Source organism: Sitophilus oryzae, unplaced genomic scaffold (genome assembly GCF_002938485.1).
Source record: "Sitophilus oryzae breed Bouriz unplaced genomic scaffold, Soryzae_2.0 scaffold_85_pilon_pilon, whole genome shotgun sequence".
NCBI classification, from domain to species: Eukaryota; Metazoa; Arthropoda; class Insecta; order Coleoptera; family Curculionidae; genus Sitophilus; species Sitophilus oryzae.
In genome coordinates, this window is record NW_022147483.1 from 3,953,263 (window position 1) to 3,979,733 (window position 26,471).

The 26,471-nt window shown below is 33.6% G+C and overlaps 1 protein-coding gene across 1 annotated transcript in view; it reads left to right on the forward strand.

Moving 5' to 3' along the window:
• The window catches only part of LOC115890197 (epithelial discoidin domain-containing receptor 1-like), a 189,530-nt gene that overhangs the window by 88,648 nt on the left and 74,411 nt on the right, over positions 1-26,471 (forward strand). Inside the window, exons 5-10 of the mRNA XM_030910358.1 lie at positions 4,769-4,916; positions 13,811-13,990; positions 22,121-22,260; positions 22,469-22,676; positions 25,395-25,527; positions 25,644-25,854. Coding sequence (XP_030766218.1) covers positions 4,769-4,916; positions 13,811-13,990; positions 22,121-22,260; positions 22,469-22,676; positions 25,395-25,527; positions 25,644-25,854 — 1,020 coding nt within the window. The remainder of the gene's footprint in view (positions 1-4,768; positions 4,917-13,810; positions 13,991-22,120; positions 22,261-22,468; positions 22,677-25,394; positions 25,528-25,643; positions 25,855-26,471) is intronic.

The following is a 26,471-nucleotide window of genomic DNA, read 5'->3' on the forward strand; positions in this document are numbered from 1 at the left end:
TTTTTTTTCCTTCATTCTAATTTAGTTCTAATTCCTAGAGCAATTCGCATAATTCGATCACGCAGTCTCACATAACACTGACCTACATACTCCGTTCCGGAATGATAAGCGTGATGGATGGTCGGCCGGACGTTTCTATCTCCGTTGACATTCGATAAAATGCCGCGAAACCGCGTTTCTATCTTTGGGATTTGCGGGGATTTGGGCTGCGACGTGCTCCTCGGAATATAATGGTCGGTTTACAAGCTGCTTTTTGCTGTCCTTTTCTTTTACTTACGTCCTTCGTGGTATTTCGGAAAAATATCTACGCGATTCCATTCTGATTGCACTACTTTTTATACAGGGTGTTTCAAAAAACATGTGCTCTGATTCCTCACGTAAAAATTAGATTTAATTTTCACTTAATATGTTTTCGATCTATTATAATTTTCCGTCCAAGTACTTTTAGCGTTTGGAATGAAATTTTGAGGGTAAAAGTTACTATAAATGAGACACATTTTTAAAAAGTGTCGACATATTCACCAGGGACGTGCATATGGGTTATCACTGGAAAATTTTTCTAAAAAAAAGCATGTACGCCATTGACTTTTCTTTCTTTTGTTAGCAAAATAGTGTAAGCAATTTAATGCCGATTAAAAGTTCTCTTTGAGAGTTTTATTTTGACGATTTCAGCCTCCTTGATGAGATAAACGCAATTTTATTAATTTGCCTTGATCCAAGTCTAATATAAGTCTGTCCAACGAGAAGATCCTTGACAGTGATAGATGTGTCTGTCATTTTAATTTCAAAGTAGTTTATTTTATTTTACAAAGAAATAAGTTGGTACAACTGGAACGCATAGCAGGAAATTATTATATTTAAAATTTGACTGACAAGTGATTACTTCAAAATATTGTGAAAAAAACTGTATAAAACTGAAAAAATGTAATCGAGTTATTTAATTTAATACAAAACAGTATGTGTTAATACAAAACAAACAAGAACAAGACACCACATATCAAAAAAATATAAAAAAGAACTATTTCTTACTTTCAAGCTTTATGAAACTTCCCGCATTTATGATTATATTTATCAATATAACTTATGTACAAATACAAATTTGTAATATTCCGCAGGAATAAATAAAACAAACTATTTTATTATTAATAACACTTACCAAATTTTATAGGTACCTTAAAGGTTGATTAATTAACTTTAATCTTAATTTTTTAAACCAGTACCTTTGGCATTATTTTTTTTGTGCAGTACTAAAATCCATTATTTACGTATCGTGTGATGTCGATATTTTACAGCTACTCCAGTTTTTAGTTATGTGTTTAGTATGGTCCTTCTACCATATTCGAGATGCACTTATCTACGACGAGATGGTATACGAACTTTAACGATGGTAATTTTATTGGTGTATAAGACTTTTTGCCTAGGCAGCGAGTATTAACCATAAACTGTGCTCTGGGTCTACAGTTAATTTTCACTCGATTTTTCCTCCACTTGACTTCAAAAGACACAAAACACACGTAATAACACAAATCAAAATGCATCATCTTCCAAAACGCAGGGTATTTGACAAAACTGACAAAAGTTGACACAAAATTATAACCTCTAATTTGGCAAGTCTTTGACAAGCGTCAAAAATCTAAAGGCGAGTTCATACGCATCGGCGTCCGTTTGTCATTCATCGTTCCGCAAACCAATAAAATTGAAATACGATCTGTCATTTTTTAAATAAACCAATAAAACTGGTTAAAAACAACAAGAGACGACGCATGACGGATTTATATTTAAACCCATCCATAGTTAACTTAAACATTATTAGAAACTTTTTTTAGTCAAATAAATAGATTGGTATGGGACGTCATCTGCTTTTCTTCTGTCATCGTCTGTCGAAATCTTACCTGAGAAAAAAACAGAGTATAGCAACCTTTAAAAAAAATAATATCATTAACTTGCGAAAGTTTTAAATAAGTACTCTGTAATTCCACATCAAATATGAAAAAAAGTTCCTATAATCATGTATATGGAAATGCATAGATTTAGAGTTACAGGATGTTACAACTTTTTTAAATTAGATTTTTTGTAATTATCTTAAATACCATATTTTTGTTATTTGAAATTTCTGTATGTTGGACTAAGAGTAATAATAACTAATAGCAATAATGTTTAATAATAAATTAGATGAAATATATAATTTATTAATTTAATTTTTATTATAATTTTATTAATTGTAATTAATAAAATTGCGTTATCTCATCAAGAAGGCCGAATTCGACAAAATGTGAAGAAGAATAACTTTTAATTGGTATTAACAGTCTACACAGATTTAATATCAAGAAAAAAGTCAGTGCCGCACATGTTTTTTTTTGAAAAATATTCCAGTGATAACTCATATTCACGTCCCAGATGAATTTATAGACACTTTTTAGCATTAAAATATGTAGCACGGTGTCTCAAAATTTAATTCACCCTCAAAATTTCATTCAAATCACTAAAAGTACTTGGAAGAAAATTATAATAAATCGAAAATTTATTAAGACTCTAACACCCTGTAGCTACGAAACAAAGCAGAATCGGACTTATGTTGATATGAAAAATAAATCTTATTTTTACGTAAGGAATCTCGCCACAAGAGATGGCACGTGCTTTTTGAAACACCCTGTATACAGGGTGAGTTTCCTACGATGTTCTCTATGGGGATCTCGGAAACTACTGGAGATAGAGAGTCGGTTAAATGGGGAAAGAATTGCAGTTTTGTGGGGTCATAAATATGCGCCTTTCAGATTTTTAAAAAAGTTCATGGCTTACTAGATATTTCGAAAAAAACAAACGTCGGCTATTTTAAAAATTGTCCCTAATTCCATTATAATCTATTTTAGACAAAAAGTGTTCAGATAAAAGTTGTAGATAATCACATTCCTAATGAGTTTGTGTTCTCCGATTTTTTCTAAAGCCTGTCATTTTTGACTTATTACACAAACATATGTTTTTTTAATGGAAACCATAGTTGGCCATGACTTCATAAAAAGCGCCATTTTTTAAGCTTTTCAGTGATATAAGCTATAATATGTTTCTTTCACAAAATTACTGAGTTATAGCCAATTCTTATCTTTCTTGACTAATTTCACTTGGTTAGCCATGGAAACAAGTTCAATTGTGTTGCTCTCAGAAATGTGAAATTGTCACATCCAATCTTTTTAAATTAAAATAAACAAAAAATGTAAATAAAATTTCAAATAAAGGAAAGCGTGTAGGATTATTGGTTCAACTTTTCTTGGCCATACAGTTTCGAGGATACGTTGACCGGTGAAAGTTACTTACGTTTTTTAGAGAACGGTTTTCAATGGTGTTCTAATTTTGTTATGATTTATTACTTATGAAAAGATAAAATATATTATTAAACGGCTCTTTACAATTTGCATTACACAAACTAAAACTTAAAAAAATAATATCACTATAAGTTATTTTAGACAATTTTCAAAAAATCCGCAATTGTTTTGAGTACATAAATGCATCTTTTTAAAACTGAATTTTTAGCTATTCTCGCAGAACGACCGGTTGACTTAATTAAACTTCTCCTGTTCCGCTTCTTCGAGTGCCTCTCTCAATTCATAAGTTCTTTTGTAAACCTTGTTGTTAACCATACCGCATAAAAAATCTAAAATGGATAGGTCAAGTGACCGAGAGACCCATGCAATTGGTCCACCTTTTTCTATCCCTGAGTCTACATAATTATGATATAAATAATTTTTAACATTTCTTTCATTGGTGGGGGGGGTTTGGTGTGTCATAATGAAAGTCATGTTGAAAACACTCTTAATGCGCGAGTATCTAAATTTAACTTTTCTAACATGTCTTGAAAACCTTTCTCTAAAAAACGTAAGTGTTCACCGGTCAACAAAGTATGGCCAAGAAAAGTTGAACCAATAATCCTACATCCTACACGCTTTTCTTCATTTGAAAAACTCTTATTTACAATTTTTGTTTATTTTAATTTACAAAGATTGAATGTGACCATTTCATATTTCTGAGAGCAACGACGATTGAGCTTTTGTTTCCATGACTAACTAAGTGAAATTAGTCAAGAAAGAAAAGAATTAGCTATAACTCAGTAATTTTGTGAAAGAAACATATTATAGCTTATATCGCTGAACAGCTTAAAAAATGGCGCTTTTTATGAAATCATGGCCAACTATGGTTTCCATTTAAAAAAACATATGTTTGTGTCATATGCGAAAAATGACAGGCCTTAGAAAAAATCGGAGAACACAGTCTCATTAGGGATGTGATTATCTACAACTTTTATCTGAAAACCTTTTGTCTAAAATAGATTGTAATGGAATTAGGGACAATTTTTAAAATAGCCAAAATTTGTTTTTTTTTTCGAAATATCTAGTAAGCCATGAACTTTTTCAAAAATCTGAAAGGCGTATATTTATGACCCCACATAACTGCATTTCTTTCCCCATTACCCGACTCTCTATCTCCAGTAGTTTCCGAGATACCCATAGAGAACATCGTAGGAAACCCACCCTGTATATAAGTTTGGTTGTGTTATACTAGTACCGAATGATCGAAAAAAAAACGCGTCCAGCTGGCTGGGAAATGACGATCGATGATATTTCCCATATAAATTTACGTATAAAATGACAGCGATCTTCATTTCATAGCCATCGCTGACACTGTTGATTTTTCGATCATACAGTACCTCTATCACAAAAAGATAACCAATTGGAGAATGTGTTAATTTGTATTAATTATTTGTTTTTTGTTTCAGCTACTCTCTGGCAACACTGATACATTTACAATAGTGGAACAAAACCTGGATCCTCCTATTATAACTAGAAAACTAAGATTGCTACCTTATAGTGATCACGTGAGGACTGTCTGTATGAGAACAGAATTAATGGGCTGTAATTGGACAGGTAAACTTCCCGTGTCATTTTTATACAAGATTATGTTTCATATCTTAAAAAGACTTCTGGGTTTTTCCCCATTAAAAAAAAAATAAAATAATATAAACTTGTCAAAAGATGACCACATATGTGTATATTGTAAAACATTTGCTGCATTTGTATGGCTCATAGTTATAGAGAATATCATCGTAACAACATTTATTTTAGAAACATCTAGATTTACTTATTTCACTGAGATTTATGAAAAAAAGTCCTTTGCCTCGGGTACAGATACCGCCACGTTTTCGAACTAGCTCAAAACGAAAGAAAATTGAACGAGGCAACAGGAAACATAAAAAAACCCACGCTTTCCTCAATAGTAGTTTTTAGGCGCTTTTAAGAATCGAAAGTAGGTCGTGACAAACCGAAGTGGGTCAAGACAACTGGACATAAACCGAAATGCGACAAGGTTGAGCGCCGAAATGCGACCTTGACCTGCTTAGAAGAGTTCTCCGCATAGTGTAGAGGTTGTTTAACGTTTCTGGAGATACGTCTCGTTCCGTCGTCAGAAGCAAAAAATAACACAAAACACAAATAAAAACTTATTTAAAACATCTAAAAATTACAAATAAATGCTTTAAAAACAAGTTGTCTTTTTCAAAATTAAATTTTTATTTTCTAATTCAACTTGAAATTAGATTAGTTGAAAGTAAAAATTCGTTATATATACTACTAGAGTCCATTTATCAACGTCCTAATTTCTCCACCAACATTCTCGACGTAACTTTTTAATAATTACCCACCTCAATATTTTAAAACTGCTCCCACCTGAGATTATTTTCTGCAATTAATAACTGGGCTGCTCGGTTTGACGTTGAGAGATCTTAATCATCAATCATTGCGAGTTTGTATCTATCTCAATTAGTTCTCGATCGTAGGTTTAATGATAAAAAATAACTTGTATATGTCTTGGTCATGCTAAGATTTGAAATTTATTTTATTACAGTAATATCCAAATACGTACTCCAATCCTGCTTTGTTCTATCAATTTCTATCCCTGTTCCTGCTTTGCGGTATGGTCCCTGCTGAGCAAACGTCAATATAATTCCTTAATCTAATTATATACAACTCAGAATTAATCTGGGGGCACGCTAAGTCGAGCTCAGCAGTACCATCCTTTTCTCGAAGGTATTAGCGGCACTTTTGACCACCCTGTAACTTCGTTGTGGATAAAGCAAGAATATTAATTTTCACTACACATGAAGACATACTATAGCTGGTTAGGTTACTAAGATATCTAGTAATTATACCTCATTGTTTATGAATTATCGCTTGTCAAATTTCTTTACTTTCGATATTGTCTCACTGACTAGATGTGTCACAAACTTCAATAAATATCAAATTTTAGGTAGCTTTAACCTTATAACCAAAAGAAAAAATGAAAAATCTCAAAATATCCTTATCGATTAAAAGTTAGCAGTCTAGCCGCTACCGGTAACTGACTTTCCAGTCGAGAAAAAGGTAGAAAACTAGAATTAATCGAAGCGGTCTCTTCTGATTTTATCGATCGGATATTAGAGGTCAAATTTTTCACTCACTCGCCGTCATCAAAATCCTAAGATATTTCTAGAAGTGTTACAAACATCTAAATTTGAGTAGCATTAAGCTTATAATGGAAGAAAAAAAAATGAAAAATCTCGAAATATAAATAAAATAAATAAATAAATAAATGCCTTTATTGTCAAAACATTTTTCAATTTGTAGACAAAGGTAAACTAATAAACAAAGTAAAAAAACAAGGTACACAAACAAACAAACAAAAGATAATACAAAAAATTATACAAATAATATTGTCAGTCTTATTGTTAAAATAAACATGACATGAATGTTTATATTATTATATATATGTCAAAGAACAAAAAATAAAAATATTATTCAAAAATATTTAGCTAGTTTATAGTAAAATATCAATGACCTCTAAATAAATTAATTTCGATGTCATTAGTAAATATAGCAATAGCAAACATTAGACCAGTGTTTACAAGATCAAACTTGATTTTCAAAATACAATTCATTTACGGCGTAGAAAGCCTTGTCTAGTAAATAAGAGTTCAATGCTCTGCGAAATGAAAAAAATGATATTATGGATTTGATTTCAAATGGCAGGTGACTGTGCATTTTTTTCGAGTTGTATAATATTGAACTTTTAACTAACTCTGAGCGTGGGGTAGGTAGATAAAGATCTTGCTCCGCGTTCCTGAGTGGATAAGTGTGAGATGGCCTTTCTTGAGAAGCTGATACATGTTTACGTATTAGGCAAACGGATTCAAATATAAATAAGGAAGGAAGAGTCAATATTTTTAATTTTTTAAAAAAGTCCCGGCAATGAGTTCTGCTGTTTAGTCCCAGTAAATATCGAACAGCTCTCTTCTGGAGCCTGAAAATGCGATCAAATTGAGTCGCACAACACGTACCCCACAATGGAAGGGCATACCTGAGGTGCGACTCAAAAAGTGCATAATAAACAGTTCTAGCCACTGACAAGTTAAGCTCCTTAGAAACAGACCTTAATGCAAAGCAGGTAGAGCTCAATTTTTTCGACAAAGCTTCGATATGTATGTCCCATTTCAGAGAATTGTCCACAACAAGCCCTAAGAATTTTACAGATTTGACGACGTCAACGAGTTTTTATACGACAAAGCTTTAGTTTTAGAAATGTTGAGACTCAGGAGGTTCGAATCGCACCAAGATTTAATGGTGATTAAGTCATTTGATATAATCCTATGAAGTGCCTTGATGTGCTTGTTGCTCCAAGTGAAGCTAGTGTCGTCCGCAAAAAGACATATTTTGCCACTGATGTTTATGTTAGCAATGTCGTTAATAAAAAGAAGAAACAAAATAGGGCCTAGTACTGAGCCTTGTGGTACTCCACATTCTATTGGCTTGCTAGAAGACAACGTGGTATCCACCCTCACAAGTTGACTTCGGTTGCTCAGATACGACTTAAACCATTCGAGATGATCCCCTGAACCCATAGTGCTGCAGTTTATTAATTAAGATCTTATGATTTACACAATCGAACGCCTTAGAAAAATCACAGAAAATTGTTGCTGTAGAATGATGGTTGTTTAGGCTGGAGTAAACTTTATTAAGGAGGGAAAACATAGCGTCATTTGTGGACTTTTTGCTTAGAAATCCAAATTGATATTCAGTAAGTATTTTGTACTTAAACAGAAAAGATACCAGCCTTCTTTTAACCAACCTTTCTATGATCTTAGATAGCGTTGGAAGGAGTGCAATTGGGCGATAGTTAGAAGCTTCATCTTTGTCTCCTTTATGCAGAGGAATGATTATTGCCGTCTTAAGACATTTTGGAAAAATACCATTTTGGAACGACATGTTTATTAAAGTTGTTAGGTGATTCAGAGTGCTTTCTGGCAGATTCGAAAACATTTTTAAAGTTAGCCCGTCGGTCCCAGAAGAGGATTTATTTTTGATGGTATTAATTGTACTGCGAAGCTCTTCTAAAACTACGGGCGAAAAAAAGAAACTGTGTAAGTTTACAATATCATTAGAGAGATAAGAAAGTGGATCATGAGGAGGACATATGGCTTTTTATAGTGGAAGAATTTCATGTTTTCATCAAGAACATTCTATGTTTTTGATTTGGTTTGGTTTGGAATAAATGAACCCCTATTCACACTATCAGTAGTGCATAAATTAACCATCCTTTTAAACTAATTTTCAGGTACTCAGATGTCACGGCTTAACTCAAATTCCAATTTCGAATTAATCAATTCATTAGAGCCCTAATTTATATTACGGATGCGAACTAAAGGTTGTAATATCAATAATCTCAATTATCGTTTTGCATTATTACACTGTTACCGTCCGTATCTAATTACCAAGCGATAAACTTGCCAAAATGCCAGCTCGATTGTCTGACAGACATAATTATTCGAGCACTCTGTATGAATAATTTCTATCTATTGATCGAGTTGAAGTATTGAACTAACATATTCGGGGTGTTTCAACAATGTTGAAGAGGTAAAATGTTGACAAACTATACTACCCCGCACAAAATTCCGCCATCCTAAAAATTTGAATAAGTTTGATGTTTCATAACTTTTTATTTTGTCATCCGATTTTTATGATTATACATACATACATACTGCTATTACTCGTTGACGAGTATTTGACACGCATCAGAAGATGGTCACGCAAGGCGTTTTCTTTCATGAGCTCTTCTGTGACTGAAAAGCCCGATACGTGATGTTATCTGCCTACCGCACTCCGGACATTCAAAAATCTCATTGCTTTGTTGCCTCTTTCCTTTTTGGTTGTCGCCGTTAATTGAGTTTACAATTCTTCTCCATTGAGTTCTATTGTGAGCTGCTTCTTAACACTCATTCTGCATCATAATCCCCTTTAAGTTTTCGTGGAAAATGTCCTTGTAGAGGCATGTTTTTTAAGTAAGTACCGTTTTGCGATTCCGCCGCCGCAGCGCTACGGTCGGCGTTCCGCGCATGTGCGCTGGTTACCTACATCTCTTGTCTATGCACAGACGCCAGTACAGTCTGATTCTTCATTGTATACGTTGTTTATTGAGTGTTTAAGATGCCTCCGACAATCGTGAGCCCCGCCGATTGTGAAGTACGGGCTGTCATACGATTTCTTAGTGCTAAAGGCGTAAAACCGATCGATATTCATCGTGAGATCTGTGAAGTTTACGGACAAAACATTATGAGTGATGGAATGGTCAGGAAATGGGTGAGAGCATTTAAAGATGGCCGCACAAATGTGCATGATGAAGAACGGAGTGGGCGTCCTTCGGTCGTTAATGAAGATTTGGTGCAGAAAGTGGACGAAAAGGTGAAAGAAAACAGACGCTTTACAATTTCATCATTGTGCGACTACTTTCCTCAATGTTCTCGTAGTGTTTTGTAACACATTGTGACCGAGAACTTGAATTACCGGAAATTGTGTTCACGTTGGGTTCCGAAAATGTTGACGGATTTGCACAAAACCCAACGTTTAGGCAGTGCATTGACTTTCCTTGAGCAGTACCACAATGAAGGTGAAGATTTTTTAGACAAAATTGTTACTGGTGACAAAACATGGGTGGCCTACGTCACACCAGAATCGAAACAACAGTCCATGGAATGGCGACATTCATCATCACCCAAAACAGTGAAGTTTAAACAAACAATTTCTGCCCGGAAAATCATGTGAACAGTTTTTTGGGACAGAAAAGGAGTATTGCTAGTGGAGTTTCTGCCTCGTAATGAGACAATCAATGCAGCATCTTATTGTGAGACATTGAACAATCTGCGCCGTGCAATCCAAAACAAAAGACGTGGCAAGTTGAGTAAGGGTATTGTTTTGCTGCATGACAATGCCCGTCCACATGTGGCTAATCGGACCAAAAGATCTCATCAAATCTTTTAAATGGGAAACTCTAGATCATCCTCCATACAGCCCTGATCTGGCGCCCAGTGACTACCATTTATTCCTGCACTTGAAGAAACACCTGGGCGGTCAGCGTCTTCAAGACGATAACGAAGTCAAAACAGTTGTGATACAGTGGTTAACCAGTCAGGCGGCAGAATTTTATGAGGAGGGTATTGAAAAACTGGTGCCACGTTATGACAAGTGCCTCAATATTCACGGAAATTATGTAGAAAAGTAGATTAAGGTACAGGCTTTCATGTAAAAATAAAATTATTGCGATATCTTTGCTCGTTTTTTTTTAATTCCAAAACGGTACTTACTTAAAAACATGCCTCGTATCTTTTGAGTTGTCCACCCGGCCTCCTCTTACCGTCTACAAGCTCACCGTAAAGCAGAGATTTCGGTATGCGGTTTTCTTGCATTCTGCACAGGTGACCAGCCCATCTTAAGCGGGATTTTGTAACCATGACTTCAATAGTCTCGCAGTTCGCTTTTTCAAGGACCGATACGTTTGAAACATGATGGAACCATCGGATTCTTAAGAGTTGTCTAAGGTGTCTCTGTTGCAACTTGTTTAATGCCTTCATGTGTCGGCGGTACGGCACCCAGGTTTCGCTCCCATACAACATGGTGGGGATTATAATTGCTAGGTACACTGCAAGTTTCGTTTTTGTACTTAATTCATGATTGTAGAAAACCCTATCTTTTAATTTCCAGAATGCTCTTGAGGCGCTGCTAATCCTGTGCTGAATTTCAGAGTCGATATTGGCCTTTTCCGAAATCAAACTGCCGAGGTAATATTTTTCCGCTACATATTCCAATAGCTCTTCTCCGATTTTTATAGCATTGTTGTGATCTTCCGGGGGAGTGCACATGATTTTGGTTGTGATGATTGTGGTTGTATGATTATAGTATCAATGTGAAGATAAATTTATTGGCATTATTTCTGTATTATTTTAATGGCTTATATTCTTCGGTTAGGCGGGTTTATACCGGAGTAAATCAAAACGTTGTTTTTTGCAATAAATTCAAAACACCCTGTGAAAAAAATGGGACGGGTATTTTGGATAAAAGTTTCGATTTACCCCGGTATAACCCACCTAATCGAAATATATAAGCCATTAAAATAATAAAAAATAATGCCAACCAAATTTATCTACAAACTAATACCATAATCATAACTAGTGATGGGTTGTTATTTAACTATCTGTTATTTTATAACAATTATTTATAAATAACATAACGCAACCGTTACTACTTCTAAAAAATAACAGATATAAAATAACGACACGTAGAGATCGGCCGCTCGTGAAACGAAAAACGAAGTCGGCGCTCTGCACCGCCACGAAATTCTTTACTGCTCGAAGCAATTCCAAAAAACAACTAGTATGGATGGAAAACATGTTATTTCGTCAACCATCGATACAGGCGGCGAGACAACGGAGTGGGGAATGCGCTACGGCGAACGTAGCTGCTTAGGTCGATAGGTCGATACCGCTTAAAAATAAGAGGATATAAAAGAAGCAGGTTTTTTGAAACAGTTGCGGGCATAACGCCGGGCGGTCGAGATAACAGGAGTGGGAAAGGAAAGCTGCTGCATCGGTCGATTGTCGATGGAGGCTCGCAACGGGTTGGAGAAGCAGTCATTTTAGATACGTTGTTTTTCAACCTGTTACGAGCATAACAGGGCGGTGGTCGAGATAATCGGAGTGGGAAAGGAACGCTCTGCATCGGTCGATTGTCGATGGAGGTTCGAAACAGTTTGGAGAATAACGCATCAGTTATTTTAGATAATACATTGTTTTTCAACCTCTTACGAGCATAACGGGCGGAGGTCGAGATATTATGACGCTGTATGTTTCAGTACTTACTTATTAAGTTTCAATATTTAGGTATTTATTTATTCTGAAAAATTTTCAGAATAATATTTTAAGATTTTTTAAAAATGTATACAGGGTGTTTTGAAAAATCTGGTCATTGATTAATCACGATCCTGATTAAAGCTCTTGACGTAAAAGCTGATTTTTGGAAAAACGGATTGACTTTAGGGTGTAGAGGTTCGATAAGAAGGATTTTTCGAAACTCGAATTCTAAGGGGTGAAACTACCCTCAAATATTAGAATATTTTTTATTTAAAAACCGGTGAGTTTTTTCGGAAAACTCTTAAAACACGTATATTTTATTATGTTGTTTTACATATATTCAGATTTTTAAAAAATATATACAGGGTGTTTCATAAAATATGACCATTGAGTAATCATTATTCTGCTTAAACTGCTTGACGTTTAAAGCTGATTTTTGGCAAACGGATTGACTGTGGGGTTGAGGTTCGATAAGGAGGGGTTTCTCGAATCTCAAATTCCAACAGGGTGAAAACGCCCCTCAAATATTACAATATTTGTTATTTAAAAAAGGGTTAGTCTTTCGGGAAAACGCCTGGACACGCATAATTTATTTTGTTCTTTTACATATTTTGACATTTTTTCAAAAATCATACAGGGTGTTCCAAAAAGTTGAGTAATTGATTAACCACGATTCTGCTTAAACTCGACGTTTAAAGCTTATTTTTGGTACATGTGAGAAAATTTTATCCAGCCTGTATGTTAATGGAAATTCTTGTTTTGCTGTATCATCACCATTAGAAATTATTAATTCGACACGAACGAAGTCGCGGGTACACGCTAGTTTAAGTGTAAAATAAATTAGAACTCTAGTGGGTTTACTTATGAAGAATATACTACACATTTCCTTATATTGTTATTTTTTGACCGCAAATGGTAAAATTATAACTAAGAGCTTCTCGTCGAGTAAGATGCACCCTGTACACTGCTACTCAATTCAGGATCTACGCGGATCGAGGGGCAGGGCGTAGGTAGATCGGAATGTATAGGTATAGACGAGTGGCGGAATTTTGGCTTTTTTTATATCGCAATTTGTAAACAGCGCTTATTTGTAAACAACCACCGTTTTTAGAGAGGTATTTTAGATAACAATCGATATTTAGAAATGTTTTGACACCCTGGAAATATTACCACCGAGCACGTCATTGTTGCAACTTGCAACTGCGTTAATACGCCTGGTGGTGACCGCCTCATACTTTCAGATATTTAGCAGTAAAATAAAGAAACCTGTTATTTTTAAGCCGTTATTTTAAGCTGTTTTTTATAAATAACTATAACAGTTTCAACTGTTATCTAAAAATAACAGTTTTGCCCATCACTAATCATAACAATCGGATTACAAAATTAAATGTTATGAAACATAAAACTTTTGTACTCCGGGAAGTTTATAATTAACTATAATTATCTACAATAATGCTGCATAAATATTAACAACCTAATTATCCTAATTTAATTTAAACCAATTTGCATCAAATTATTACACGATAAACCCATCGAAACGCCAGTTTAAGCCATCCAGATTCCCTTGAGACCCTATAATTCACGTACGTTATCCCCGTTTGTTTGTTACAGACGGCTTGGTGAGCTACGCTGCTCCTCAGGGAGTGAGGAGGGGCTCCGATCTGGACCTCAGTGACCGGACGTACGACGGGGCCGAGGAGAACGGACAGCTGTCCAATGGATTGGGTCAGCTGGTGGACGGACAGAGGGGCAGGGACAACTTTAGGTTGGATTGGAACGGATTGGGTAAAGGTGAGTGCTTGTTTTAAGTTTTTTTGATCTCTAAATCGCAGTTTTATAGTAATAATCTGAGAAAAAATCTAAAAATAATACAAATAGACAAACTCTACTGTTGTTCCGAAGATAAACAAACTAGATGGTTCATTTATTTATTTCACAAAGTTTATATTAACAAAGATCATTTATGGATAGAGAGATATGGCATAATACTGCCGAAAATCCGCTATTAGCGTTGATTGTATTTTGACATTTGCGTTTGACGAACTTCGAGTTCTGGCAACACAAAATAGAGTTGATTGATTTTAACGATTATGCAAACATTTTTAAAAATTTAGCCTTAACCTAGTTTTCTAATTTTGTCAATCAAAAGAGCTTCTATATTCATAATTTTTCTTTATTTTTATAAAAAAAAGCTATTAAATATATCAGGAGTTTTAATTAGTGTCTAAAACAAAGTGTGTCTAAAAAAGAGTACAATTTAATCAAATAAAGAGTTATCTCAATTTTTATAAAAAATACAGTATCTCAACTGATAAAATAACGTTCCAAAACTGTCAAATTATCGCACGGCGTCTTCTCCACCTAAATACCGGCATGCGGTAACGTTAATAGCACACAAACACTTATTATGACACTTTAACTGTCATAGTTGCCAAAATAACGCCTCCGTTAATACCGCATATCGTTGCCATATCTTTCTAATATTATGTAAAGTGACCAGATTTTGAGTCAATCAGTGAGGGACGCAACGGTGGGAGGCACAAAAATTGTGGACATTTTTTTCAGTCATAGTACTGTCGCCTAATAACGCGTAATTTTTACATACAGTTCATACCAAACAAACTTTTTTTGGTCACGTGATTAAGCTTGACCGGTACAGCGTTGCCGACTTTTAAGTATTTTCTTTTAAACAGAATATTTTAGGAAACAAAAATAAATTAATTATAATATATAAACAGTTATTATTTACGTCAACAAAACTCACCTTAACAGCACTTAAGGGCCATTACTACCGCTTTTCGGTTCAAAATATTCTAATAAAGTTGCGATTTTTTACGGCTATTAAGCTATCTTGTATACTTCGCACTAAAAGAGGTTCTAAAAAGAATAATATTTGTCTGCTAGTAAACATTTTTATGCTTAAAGTATCACCACACTATTTAATTTAACCCAAAAACTCGTAATACAAAACTAAAGTGTCAAAACGAATGACAATGTCAGGAAATAAATAAATAAATGCGGCAACTTGACATTTTTTACAGCAGAGCTACCACCTGAATCCTAGCGGGAAATTTAAATTGCAGTTAGTCAGCCGGGCGTCGAATATATCCATGGCTGGCAACAATGCATTTAAAAATCGCGCCCTGGATTAAGTAACTAAAAGTTTAATTGGTATCAAATATAGGTACCCGGCGTATTGTTCCAAGACCCTGTATTTCAGAATAAACACTCACCAATTGGAAGTTTTTAACCTCAAAATCTTCCCCGAATAGCTTTGACATTTTTCCTTTAGATATTGAAATAGTGTCGAGAATGTAATTTGGCGTCGCTCCGGAAAATCGTCTTTGCGACCGGAAACGTCTTTTGACCGCTTTTAAAAACTAATATATATGCAAATTCCGGTCGTGGCCTTCCCGGAGGCACGCTCGGCATGGCCGGACTTGCCGTGGCTCGACTTGGCTTGTCCGCAAAAAGGACAAATATATTAAGCGAATTTTATCGGACTGGGCGTCGTTTCTCGGACAATGTCTCTCTATTTTCCGTAGGAATTCGTATGAATTTGGTTTTGGAGTATTTAAAGGGCTATTAAGGTCGCAAGTATTCCGTTGCAAAACCAGGCGAACCAAACCGGTAAACTACGGTAAAGAGCGGTTCCTGAAAAATATCGGTTTGATACGGAACGGTTTGGTAAAATACTGGAAACGTCAAATGTTGATGTTATCTAACTTTCAATCAGTGGCGTAGCGTGAGTTAGGGGCGCCCGGGGCGGAGAACCTCTAGAGGGGAGGTTTGCCGCCCCTACAGAATCCGTCCGCCGCCTTTATGACATTTTTTTGTCGCCCCGCAGGTACTTGGAAGGTCGCCGCCCCAGCCTCACTACGCCACTGATTTCAGTACCTCTATTATAAAATTTATCTTTTATGCAATTTATCTTTTAAGTCGATTATACGGACGGATCCTTAGAGATTTAATAGAACAGGAATACCAACAACAAGAAGAGGAGGAACAATCTGGTTTTCGGACTGGGAGAACCTGTACCGATAATATTTTCTGTCTGAAACAACTAATAGAGAAAACAAGTAGTATTGATCAGGAGACACACCTCATGTTTATCGACCTTCACAAAGCATATGATACCGTTCCAGTTAACAGACTATTCAAGGTACTACAGGACACCAACATTAACTACACCTTAATTAGAGCTCTGAAAAACTTGTACGAAGAATCGACATCACAAATTAAAATAGGCAACACATTATCTGGAAGATTCTTTGTCAATAAAGGTCTACGACAAGGATGCTGTGTTTCTCCCACATTATTTAAGATATATGTAGCAAAGGCCTTGAGACAATGGAAGAGAAAATGTAATGGAATGGGCATTAATCTGGGAGATGCCTGTCTATATACCCTGCAGTTCGCAGATGATCAAGTTCTTATGGCCAACGATAAAGATGATTTGGAGTACATGACAAGGGAAACTACAAGAGGAATATCAACGATGGGGTTTGGAAAAAATACAGGAAAAACTAAATATCTACCTATTGGTGCAGAACTATCTAGCGTACATCTAGAAAATGAAGAGATAGAAGCCTGCAATAACTACACCTATCTAGGAGTGATATTTGATACAACAGCTAAAGATGACAAAGAAATTAAAAAACGAATATCACAAGCTAGAAGAACAATTGGCTGTCTGAATGGAGTATTTTGGAGTAATGAAATAGGGAAGAAACGGAAGATCAATATATACGAGACTCTGGTAAAGAGCAGTCTACTTTATGGTGGAGAGACTTGGCGAATAACGGAAGCCAACCGAAAAAAACTGGAAGCGGTAGAAACGGATGCCTATAGAAGAACCATAGGAATTTCCCGAAGAGATAGAGTCCGAAACGAAGAAATCCAACAGAGGATAGGAATAGAGGGATCTTTGGCAACCGACATCGAACGCCAACAACTTATGTGGTACGGACATGTCCAGAGAATGGATGACACACGACTTCCAAAACATATTATGCAATGGATACCCCAACATCGAAGAAAACGTGGAAGACCTAAGAAGACTTGGAAGGAGGGTGTCACAAGAGCAATGAGTGCCAGAAATCTAAGCGAGGGACAATGGAACGATTGGAAGACGTGGAAGTTAGGCATCGGACAACGTCGCAAGTCTAAACCGATATATATATATATATATATATATATATATATATATATATATATATATATATATATATATATATATATATATATATATATATATATATATATATATATATATATATATATATATATATATATATATATATATATATATATATATATATATATATATATATATATATCTTTTATGCATTTTTAATGTACCTATTCTCAGTTTTTACGTTTGCTTGTTCTTTTCGATGGAGTTTAATATTGAAAAATACTTTATTAATAAACTTTTAAACTCGTTAGACAGCTCAAGTGAAAATTTGCAGGTCCAATATTAAAACAGATCAATAATAAATAAACAAATCTAATCAATCTCTATATTTTTATAGCTTACTAAACATTCAGGATTATTTGTTGTCTTGTTTTTCATGTTTTCTTTAAATGTTCCTGATTTTAAGAAACAATGGCTGCATGATAAGTTTAAATGGTCCTAAAAAGTCATTCTATTTAGTTAATGAAATTTATTTACCTTTACTGACTACCTTCATTGCTTTTGGATGTAAATACAAAATATTATTACAAATTTTAGAAATTAAATGAGAATTTCACTCGAACTTACAATTTTTGCTTGATTTCTGTCACATAAATGACACTGATAATGAGCCACCTTTGTTCCATTTGAAAAAATTTAGATATAATTAAAAATACGATTTGGGCATCTTTTAATCGACCAGGATAAGACAAGAAAAACATTAGACGATCAAAACTATTACCAGGATAAGACAAGAAAAACGTTAGACGATCAAAACTATTTTTCCAATGTTCCTTGATTAAAAATTAGTGTTTTTAACACAGCCATGGCCCTCTAGATTGAAATTTAAAATACGATTTGTTTTTAAGCAAAAATGTCAAAAGTTGACATATGATATGTCATTCTATTCAGAGTGTTATTTTGTATCAAATAAAGTAGAAATATACCGAGGGTACAATTTAAAAATCAAACTTGTAGTCATTTTCGGTGAAACAGGAAGTGACCAAAAACAATTGAATACGTCAATCAATCCTAATTTATGTCATAGCAAATATCGTTTTTTTATCTGAAAAAATAAAAAAGTTATAGGGGTGAGCCACTTTCGAGACGCACCCGGTATAGTCCATATAATGTTTCTGATTTCTAAAAAAGTTTTTTCATTTTGTTATTCTCGCTTGGTTAAACTGTTTCAAAAGTAGCAACAGCTATTAAAACGCTCTTTGGAAAAACTTGCAAACATCGATAATTTTTCTTCATCTCCATATCCGAGCTTGAACTGAATACAGAAAATTGTAGCAATTAGCGAGCAAGTTGCCTTGAAATTTCCCGAGTCCGAGAGCCAGGAAACTTGTTAGAGTGTATAAATTACGCCTGCGATTTAATTTATGACCCGCCGAGAATATTTAGAATTTTCAACGATTCCCCCCACTTCCCTAACGCTCAATTCTATACTGCGAAACATATTATTTAACAAATGGTTTCAAAAAATAAATTAAATTAATTTATTAAACTCTATACAAAGAATTTTGACTTCTACGAGTATAATAAGAATTTTTTATATAAATTATTTTTTTACCAATCAAAACGTGTTTTTTTTGACAAATCACCATGGCAACGGATAAATTTTAGTGAAAATTTTTTCCTTGTGGGCACCCAACAGCGAATTATACTGGAAATTTTTTGACGTTTATAATGACAGAATATCTTTTTGAGAGTCTGGTTTTTATTTGTTTACATGATAATTTTGATACATTTCAATTAAAAAGCTGAGATGTTTTCTATATTCTTTGGACACCTCCTTTCTTCTTAATGGCAAAAATGTAGGACTTGGAATGGACTGAATTAAATGTGTATATCTAATGAAATATACAGGGTGTTTTAAAACAAATGCGAAAAACTTCAGGGGGTGATTCCTTGTTCAAAATAAAGGGTAGTTTGCTTCATAAACGTTGGGTCAAAAGTCAACCATTAAGCTGGATTTATAAACTCGGGAGTTGAGGTTCAGTTGAGGTTCAGTTGCCGTTCAAAATGTTCAACGCTATGAAATGAACGCGCGCATTTATAAAGTCAGTTGGTCGAAAAGTTGGCAGTTCGTTTTACCTTCAGCGGAGTTCAAAGATGGTCAATGTTTATGTCGGCAGTTGCGGGCAGTTGGCGACCCCTGGCGACGTTCGGCGACAGCCAATGAATAAGCGCCTGTCGATCACGTGAAGCACAGTACGCCGATGCATTGGAAAATGACCCTTATTGTTGTTTCATTATTTCTGTTAATGTGATGTTTATATTTTCCGTAATCGTGGATTACTATGTTTGAACTTTGACAAATACCAGAAGTATTTTTAAATCGAAAGAAAAACGTTCGAAATTTTCATAATTCCAAACCTAACCTACAACCGAAACTGACAGTTTATAAATGCAAAAATATTGAACCTTAACTGCCGCGAACATCCAACTGCAACTGAACCTCAACTGAACGCCAACCTCCGAGTTTATAAATTCAGCTTTAGGGAGATTTCGCGGTACAAAGATGGCGGAAAAATAATGTTCGTATTTTTTATCTTGAAAACGAAAAGAGATAGACTAATGAAATTTTATGGAAGCATTACTGTTATGAAAACACACTTTCTGGTAATTTTTTCACTTTTTTAAAATGAGTGGAAGGGGTTGAAATAAACTACCCCTATCATTCCTGTTAACGAAATTTAAAGAAAAATCTTATCAAACCCATGCAAAAAAATTAATTTGGATAGTTTAGTTTGTTTAGAAACTTTTTTATCTCTTGTATTTTTTTGATAAAACTCACCGATTTGAAATTAAAAAATAAAATGTAAAGCATTACATGTCAGGACTAAAAATATTTTTAGATTAAGAATCTAGTGATAATAATGATAATAATAATAATCTAGATAATAACGTATTGCAGTAGGGTAATGTCAAATAAAACAATATTAGAAACATCCTAAAAAGTGACAGCGGCCGACTAAATTTTTTCCTAAATAAATTACAGCTGCCCACCAGATTCTTTATCTAAAAATGTTTTTTGTCCTGACATGTAATGCTTTACATTTTATTTTTTAATTTCAAATCGGTGAGTTTTATCAAAAAAAAACACAAGAGATAAAAAAGTTTCTAAATAAACTAAACTATCAAAATTAATTTTTTTTGCATGTGTTTGATAAGATTTTTCTTTAAATTTCATTAACAAGAATGATAGGGGTAGTTTATTTCAACCCCTTCCACTCATTTTAAAAGTGAAAAATTACCAGAAAGTGTGTTTTCATAACAGTAATGCTTCCGTAAAATTTCATTAGTCTATCTCTTTTCGTTTTCAAGATATAAAATAAAAACATTATTTTCCGCCATCTTTGTACCGCGATATCTCCCTAATAGTTGACTTTTGACCCAACGTTTATAAAGCAAACTACCCTTTATTTTGAACAAGGAATCACCCCCTGAAGTTTTTCGCATTTGTTTTGAAACACCCTGTATATAATATTTAGACACTATTTTATTCACCTTTTTCCCATTTAGCACTTTAATTTTGAGTAGTTTAGATGCAAATATTCGTGAACAATTCGAAACAAATTTTCTTTCTTCAAGTAGGAGCCACAATCCTCTATTAATGCGGGTAAATAAGTCATCGCACGATGATTGATAATTACATCAGGCAATTTCACGCATATTTTGCATGTTGTATGATTTTCAAACCGATTCATTTTTAAAACAAAGAATTTTGTTGGTTTTTCAAGCTGCACAATATTCTTTATTACAGCAAAACGCGAGTTTTTCTGATATTTTGAACTGTCAAAATACGATTATCACAGCCTTTTAAGATTGACGAAAATTTCATACCAATAAAGCGTTTATGAAAAGTTAATAAAAATGCAAAAAAGCAATTTTCTACCACTTGTAGTTACTCAAAACTTATGTAAAATTAAAGAGTAGATTGTGTTGTGTCTTGAGATGGTATTTTCGTGTAACTACAACGAGTAGAAGTCAACAATTTAAAGGTCTAAATTGTCTAAAAAAATTAACATTGTTTCATTTTAACAGAACGTCAACGATTTCTTGTAGACGTATCTGTTTTAAAAAGTAAAGTGTTCTCGAATAGTTCAATTTAAATATTTTAAATAGTTTTTTTCTTGATTCTTTATATTTTTTTGCTTCCGACGACGGAAAGAGAAAACTTTCCGAAACGTTAAGCATTTTTTTCTTTGTTAGGCAAATTTTTATTACTGTAAACACCATTTCTGACAAGCAGCGTCCGTTTAGGTTTAACGCAGAAGTGTTTACAAAAAATAACTATTTTATTTTGTAGATTTTTCTTGCAGTGCAGTGGCGAAAAACCCATAAGGATTTTTTTTTGGATATATAAATTATATATTACTGTAATCACAAAACTTCAATCTATTTCCGTATTGTAACGGAATTTCAAATTGTGTCTTTATTTTCGAGAAAATTTAGTCCAAACATAAGGAATATTTTGTTTGACCATCAAAACCTTAAAAATAAAGAAGTTGTCTGAAAATGTGTTACAATACGGATATAGTATATAGTATAATCCTTTATATTTAATTTCCTTCTTCATTTGTGTAAAAATACTTAGCCAGTTATACATAAAACTTTAACTTTACTTATTATTTTACAGTATTAACTACTACTTTAACATTTTGGTTTTCTCTATTTGGGATACAAGGCATAGGTAATGATAAAACATTTTGACTACAGTGAACTTATTGTTTCAGGATACGAATGGGTGGGATGGAGAAATGATACTTCTGGATGGTCTGGATTACCTCTGGAAATCTTGTTTGAGTTCGATAGAGTACGAAACTTTTCAGCTGCTCATTTGTACACCAATAACTTGTTCACCAAAGATGTCCAGGTATTGTATAATATATTTAAATACGAAAAATTGATACAATAATTTTAAATTCTTTATTTTTTTCCTTAATTAATAAAAATTAAAAAAAAAAACTAAATAAAAAAGAAGAAAAAATGTTTTATTTCAAAAAGTTTTAATTTTGATTTTTCATAATTTGTTTGTATATGAACGACATATACTTAAAATATATTTTCTTTCTAATTTTCAGGTTTTTTCACATGCCAGAGCCTTCTTTAGTTTCAATGGGCATAAGTTCAGTCCAGAACCGGTCTACTTTTCTTACATGCCAGATCTGGTTATGGAACATTCCAGAAATGTCACAATCAAACTACATCAAAGAATCGGAAAGTATTTGAAGCTCCAACTCTATTTTGCCAGTCGATGGATACTTCTCAGCGAAGTATCATTTGATTCTAGTAAGTTTGATTTAAAAATATACAGTGTGTTCAAAATATTTTAATAGAGATAGAAAAAAAATGTTATTTTAAATTGGTCAGATATTTTTATTTTTGATAAAAGTTTCTGTAATTAATTATTATCATTATTTTAATTTTAATTATTAGTAACGCTATACAAACTATTATGCCGGGTGTTTTTCAGTAGTGGCTCACCTCTATAACTTTTTTACTTTTTCAGATAAATAAACGATATTTGATGTGTTACTATACAGGGTGGTCTGAACTGTATTCCGGAAACTTCGGCAGCATATTCTGCAGATAAAAATAAGTAAAAAAGTTCGTATAAATATGTGTCCTAAAATGCTTAGTTTTGGAGATACAGGGTGTAGAAGTGTCATTTTTATTTCGATTTTTTCCAAATAATTTCTGAAGTAAAAGAAAAAAAAATATGACTCCTACTTTTCGTCCGTTCCTGTATAAAACTACTGAGTAAAAAATAAACATTTACTTTTTTTAAGTAAGAAAGCTTTTTGGTAAAAATCGCTACGATAAATGGTTCTAGAGATATTTGGAATCAAAATCATCAATACCTGTCATCATTGACATAGATTAAACATGTTGACTAAATAGTTATTAGACGGGAATCATAAATTTGAAATGTTTTTGTGCCAAAAGTTCAACAGAAACTGTTTTATCAACATTTTTTTCGTAGAAAAATTTATGATAAATTTAAAAAATAAAAATTTCCCAAACTTATTGTTTCAGTCAAATAACTATCTACTCAACTTGTTTATTTTTTTATCAATAATGACACGTATTGACTATTTCCATTCTAAATATCTTGAGAAAGGATTTTCAACAAGAGACATTTTTTACGTAAAAAGTCACAAAAATGTATATTTTTCCACTCAGTAGTTTTATACAGGTACGGATGAAAATTTATTACTTTTCAAAACAGTTAAAACACATGTAGGTAGCGGCTCCTACATATAGGAGTCATATTGACATCAAAATCAAATTTCTCATGCCAAAAAATTTGCAGACACCAATTTTCATCCTAATATTGGCGTTACGTGATAAATTATTTGGAAAATTTCACACCTCTACTTTTCAACCAATAACATGCTTTAATGTTGACTAGTTACCATGGCAACTGAAAAAATTTCCGGAAATTTTTTCGAGGCGCCACGAAACTTTAGTGGAAATTTTTTGACAGTTGAAAAGGTAAACATAAGATCTACAATCATAATGTGAATGAACTACAAACTGTTTCCATACACTTCTGATTTTACTTCGGGTGTTATCTTGGTTTTTATATTTTCAATTTCTTCTTTAATGACTTGTTGAGCTTTATTTTTCCAAATCGCGACATTTCGCTATACACTTTACTCTACGTACAGACGTTTTAACTAGTAATAGCTTAATGACAGAATCAAAACATCTAGCCAACTTAACAAATTGGAAATTATTTTAAAATGTCATGTTGATTAATATTTTTTTTTCAAATTTAGGTGTGAAATTTTCTTACCGAATACCACGCAAGCTTAAATTATTCCTGGAAATTTTCTTTCGGGCACGAATATTTTAGGAAAATTATCCCTCGTCTTCGACTCGGGATAATTTTCAAAATATTCGTGCCCTCAAAAAAATTTCCGAAAATAATTTAAGCTCTTGTTATATTATAAGTGAAAAAAATTGAAATAAAAATGAAAGTTCGACACCCTGTACCTCCGAAACTAAGCATTTTAGGACATACATTTATACGAACTTTTTGCTTATTTTTATCTGCATAATATGATCCCGAAGTTTCCCAAATACAATTCGGAGCACCCTGTATAAAAAAATATACTTTGGTTTTTATTTCAATAACTCTTGATTAAATAATTCTATTTTTAAAAACCCAAAAAAAATATTTTACACAATTTTATAGAGGCATAATAATTTTATTTGCATACAAATAAATATAACCTAAATACCTAGTGCAATTTTATTGGAAACTCTCCACAGTTCAATCAATATCAGAAACAATTTCCAATAAAAATAAATTAATTAAATATTTCCCGTTTATTTATTTAATCAGTTCCACTAACTGCATTGTCTGTTTGCGAAATTTCATTTTCACAATTACACAGCATTTCGTTTTTAATTCAACAACAAATTGCTTTGAGCTAACGTGCCTCAAATATTTATCGAAAAACCATCGAGTAAAAAAATTATAGAGATGGACATGCCGTTCCACAGTCTATACAGGGTATCCCAGAAATAAGTGCAAGTATTTTAACTGGTAGTATAGTTCAACCCCAGAAACACACCTATGAGGTTTTTTTGCGAAATATGTATTAGATTAAATTTACAAGAAAGAAAATCCAGAAAAGGTCCAGTGGTTCTCAAAATTTTAGGAAAAAATCATTTTTTTTTGGAAATTTTCAAAGTAAAATAACTCCGTTATTTTGGAAAAGATGAAACCCGAGTCCCGTAGAAAATTTTACGTAGAAACCAGTGGCGTAACAAGTTTTTCGCTAGGAGCTGTCATTTTTGAAATATGATTCAAACTTTTGTCTTTTTTTAAATGGGACACCCCGTATATTATTAATATTTTATATTATTTTTATTGTTATTTATTCTATCTAACTAAATAAGTCGAAACTATTTTAGAAACATGGCAGCACTGTAGTACCTTTTACTTTATTATGATCATTCTGAATAATAATGAAGTAAAATTTGGCAATGTTGCAGTTGTGGTCAGCGGCAACTTCACGCAGGAAGCGGAAGAGGAAATAAGTGCAGCGTTGCCGGACTTCGTCGGAAAGGAGTACCCTATACAGAGAGACGAGGTCAAGGTCTTGGTATCCAAAGGCGCAGTTGCCAGGTTAGTAAAAACACCTTTGTATATCATTTACTTATAATATTTTCTGAAAAAAAGTTAAATTCCTAAAAATCTTGTAGAGTTTGATAGTGTAGTTATATGTATTAAATTTGTTTCAGAAATGTAGTCAAAATAGAGAATTCGGAAGACGACACAAAGACACTATTGAATACACCCCAAGAATCGAAGAGTTATATTGGTTTCGTTATCGGGGTACTGACTGTCGTTATTGTATTGCTGACATCAGCCATTGTGTTCGTTGTCATCAGAAATTATCGCTTGAAGAACGCGTTGATACCTGACGAAAGCAAGACTTCAGAGCTTGAAAAAGTAAGTAGAAATAAATTTATACTCCTGATGTTTTGCAATAATACGAGGCATGTTTTTTAAGTAAGTACCGTTTTGGAATTTAAAAAAAACGTGCAAAGATATCGCAATAATTTTATTTTTACATGAAAGCCTGTACCTTAATCTACTTTTCTACATAATTTCCGTGAATATTGAGGCACTTGTCATAACGTGGCACCAGTTTTTCAATACCCTCCTCATAAAATTCTGCCGCCTGACTGGTTAACCACTGTATCACAACTCTTTTGACTTCGTTATCGTCTTGAAGACGCTGACCGCCAAGGTGTTATTTCAAGTGCAGGAATAAATGGTAGTCACTGGGCGCCAGATCAGGGCTGTATGGAGGATGATCTAGAGTTTCCCAATTAAAAGATTTGATGAGATCTTTGGTCCGATTAGCCACATGTGGACGGGCATTGTCATGCAGCAAAACAATACCCTTACTCAACTTGCCACATCTTTTGTTTTGGATTGCACGGCGCAGATTGTTCAATGTCTCACAATAAGATGCTGCATTGATTGTCTCATTGCGAGGCAAAAACTCCACTAGCAATACTCCTTTTCTGTCCCAAAAAACTGTGCACATGATTTTCCGGGCA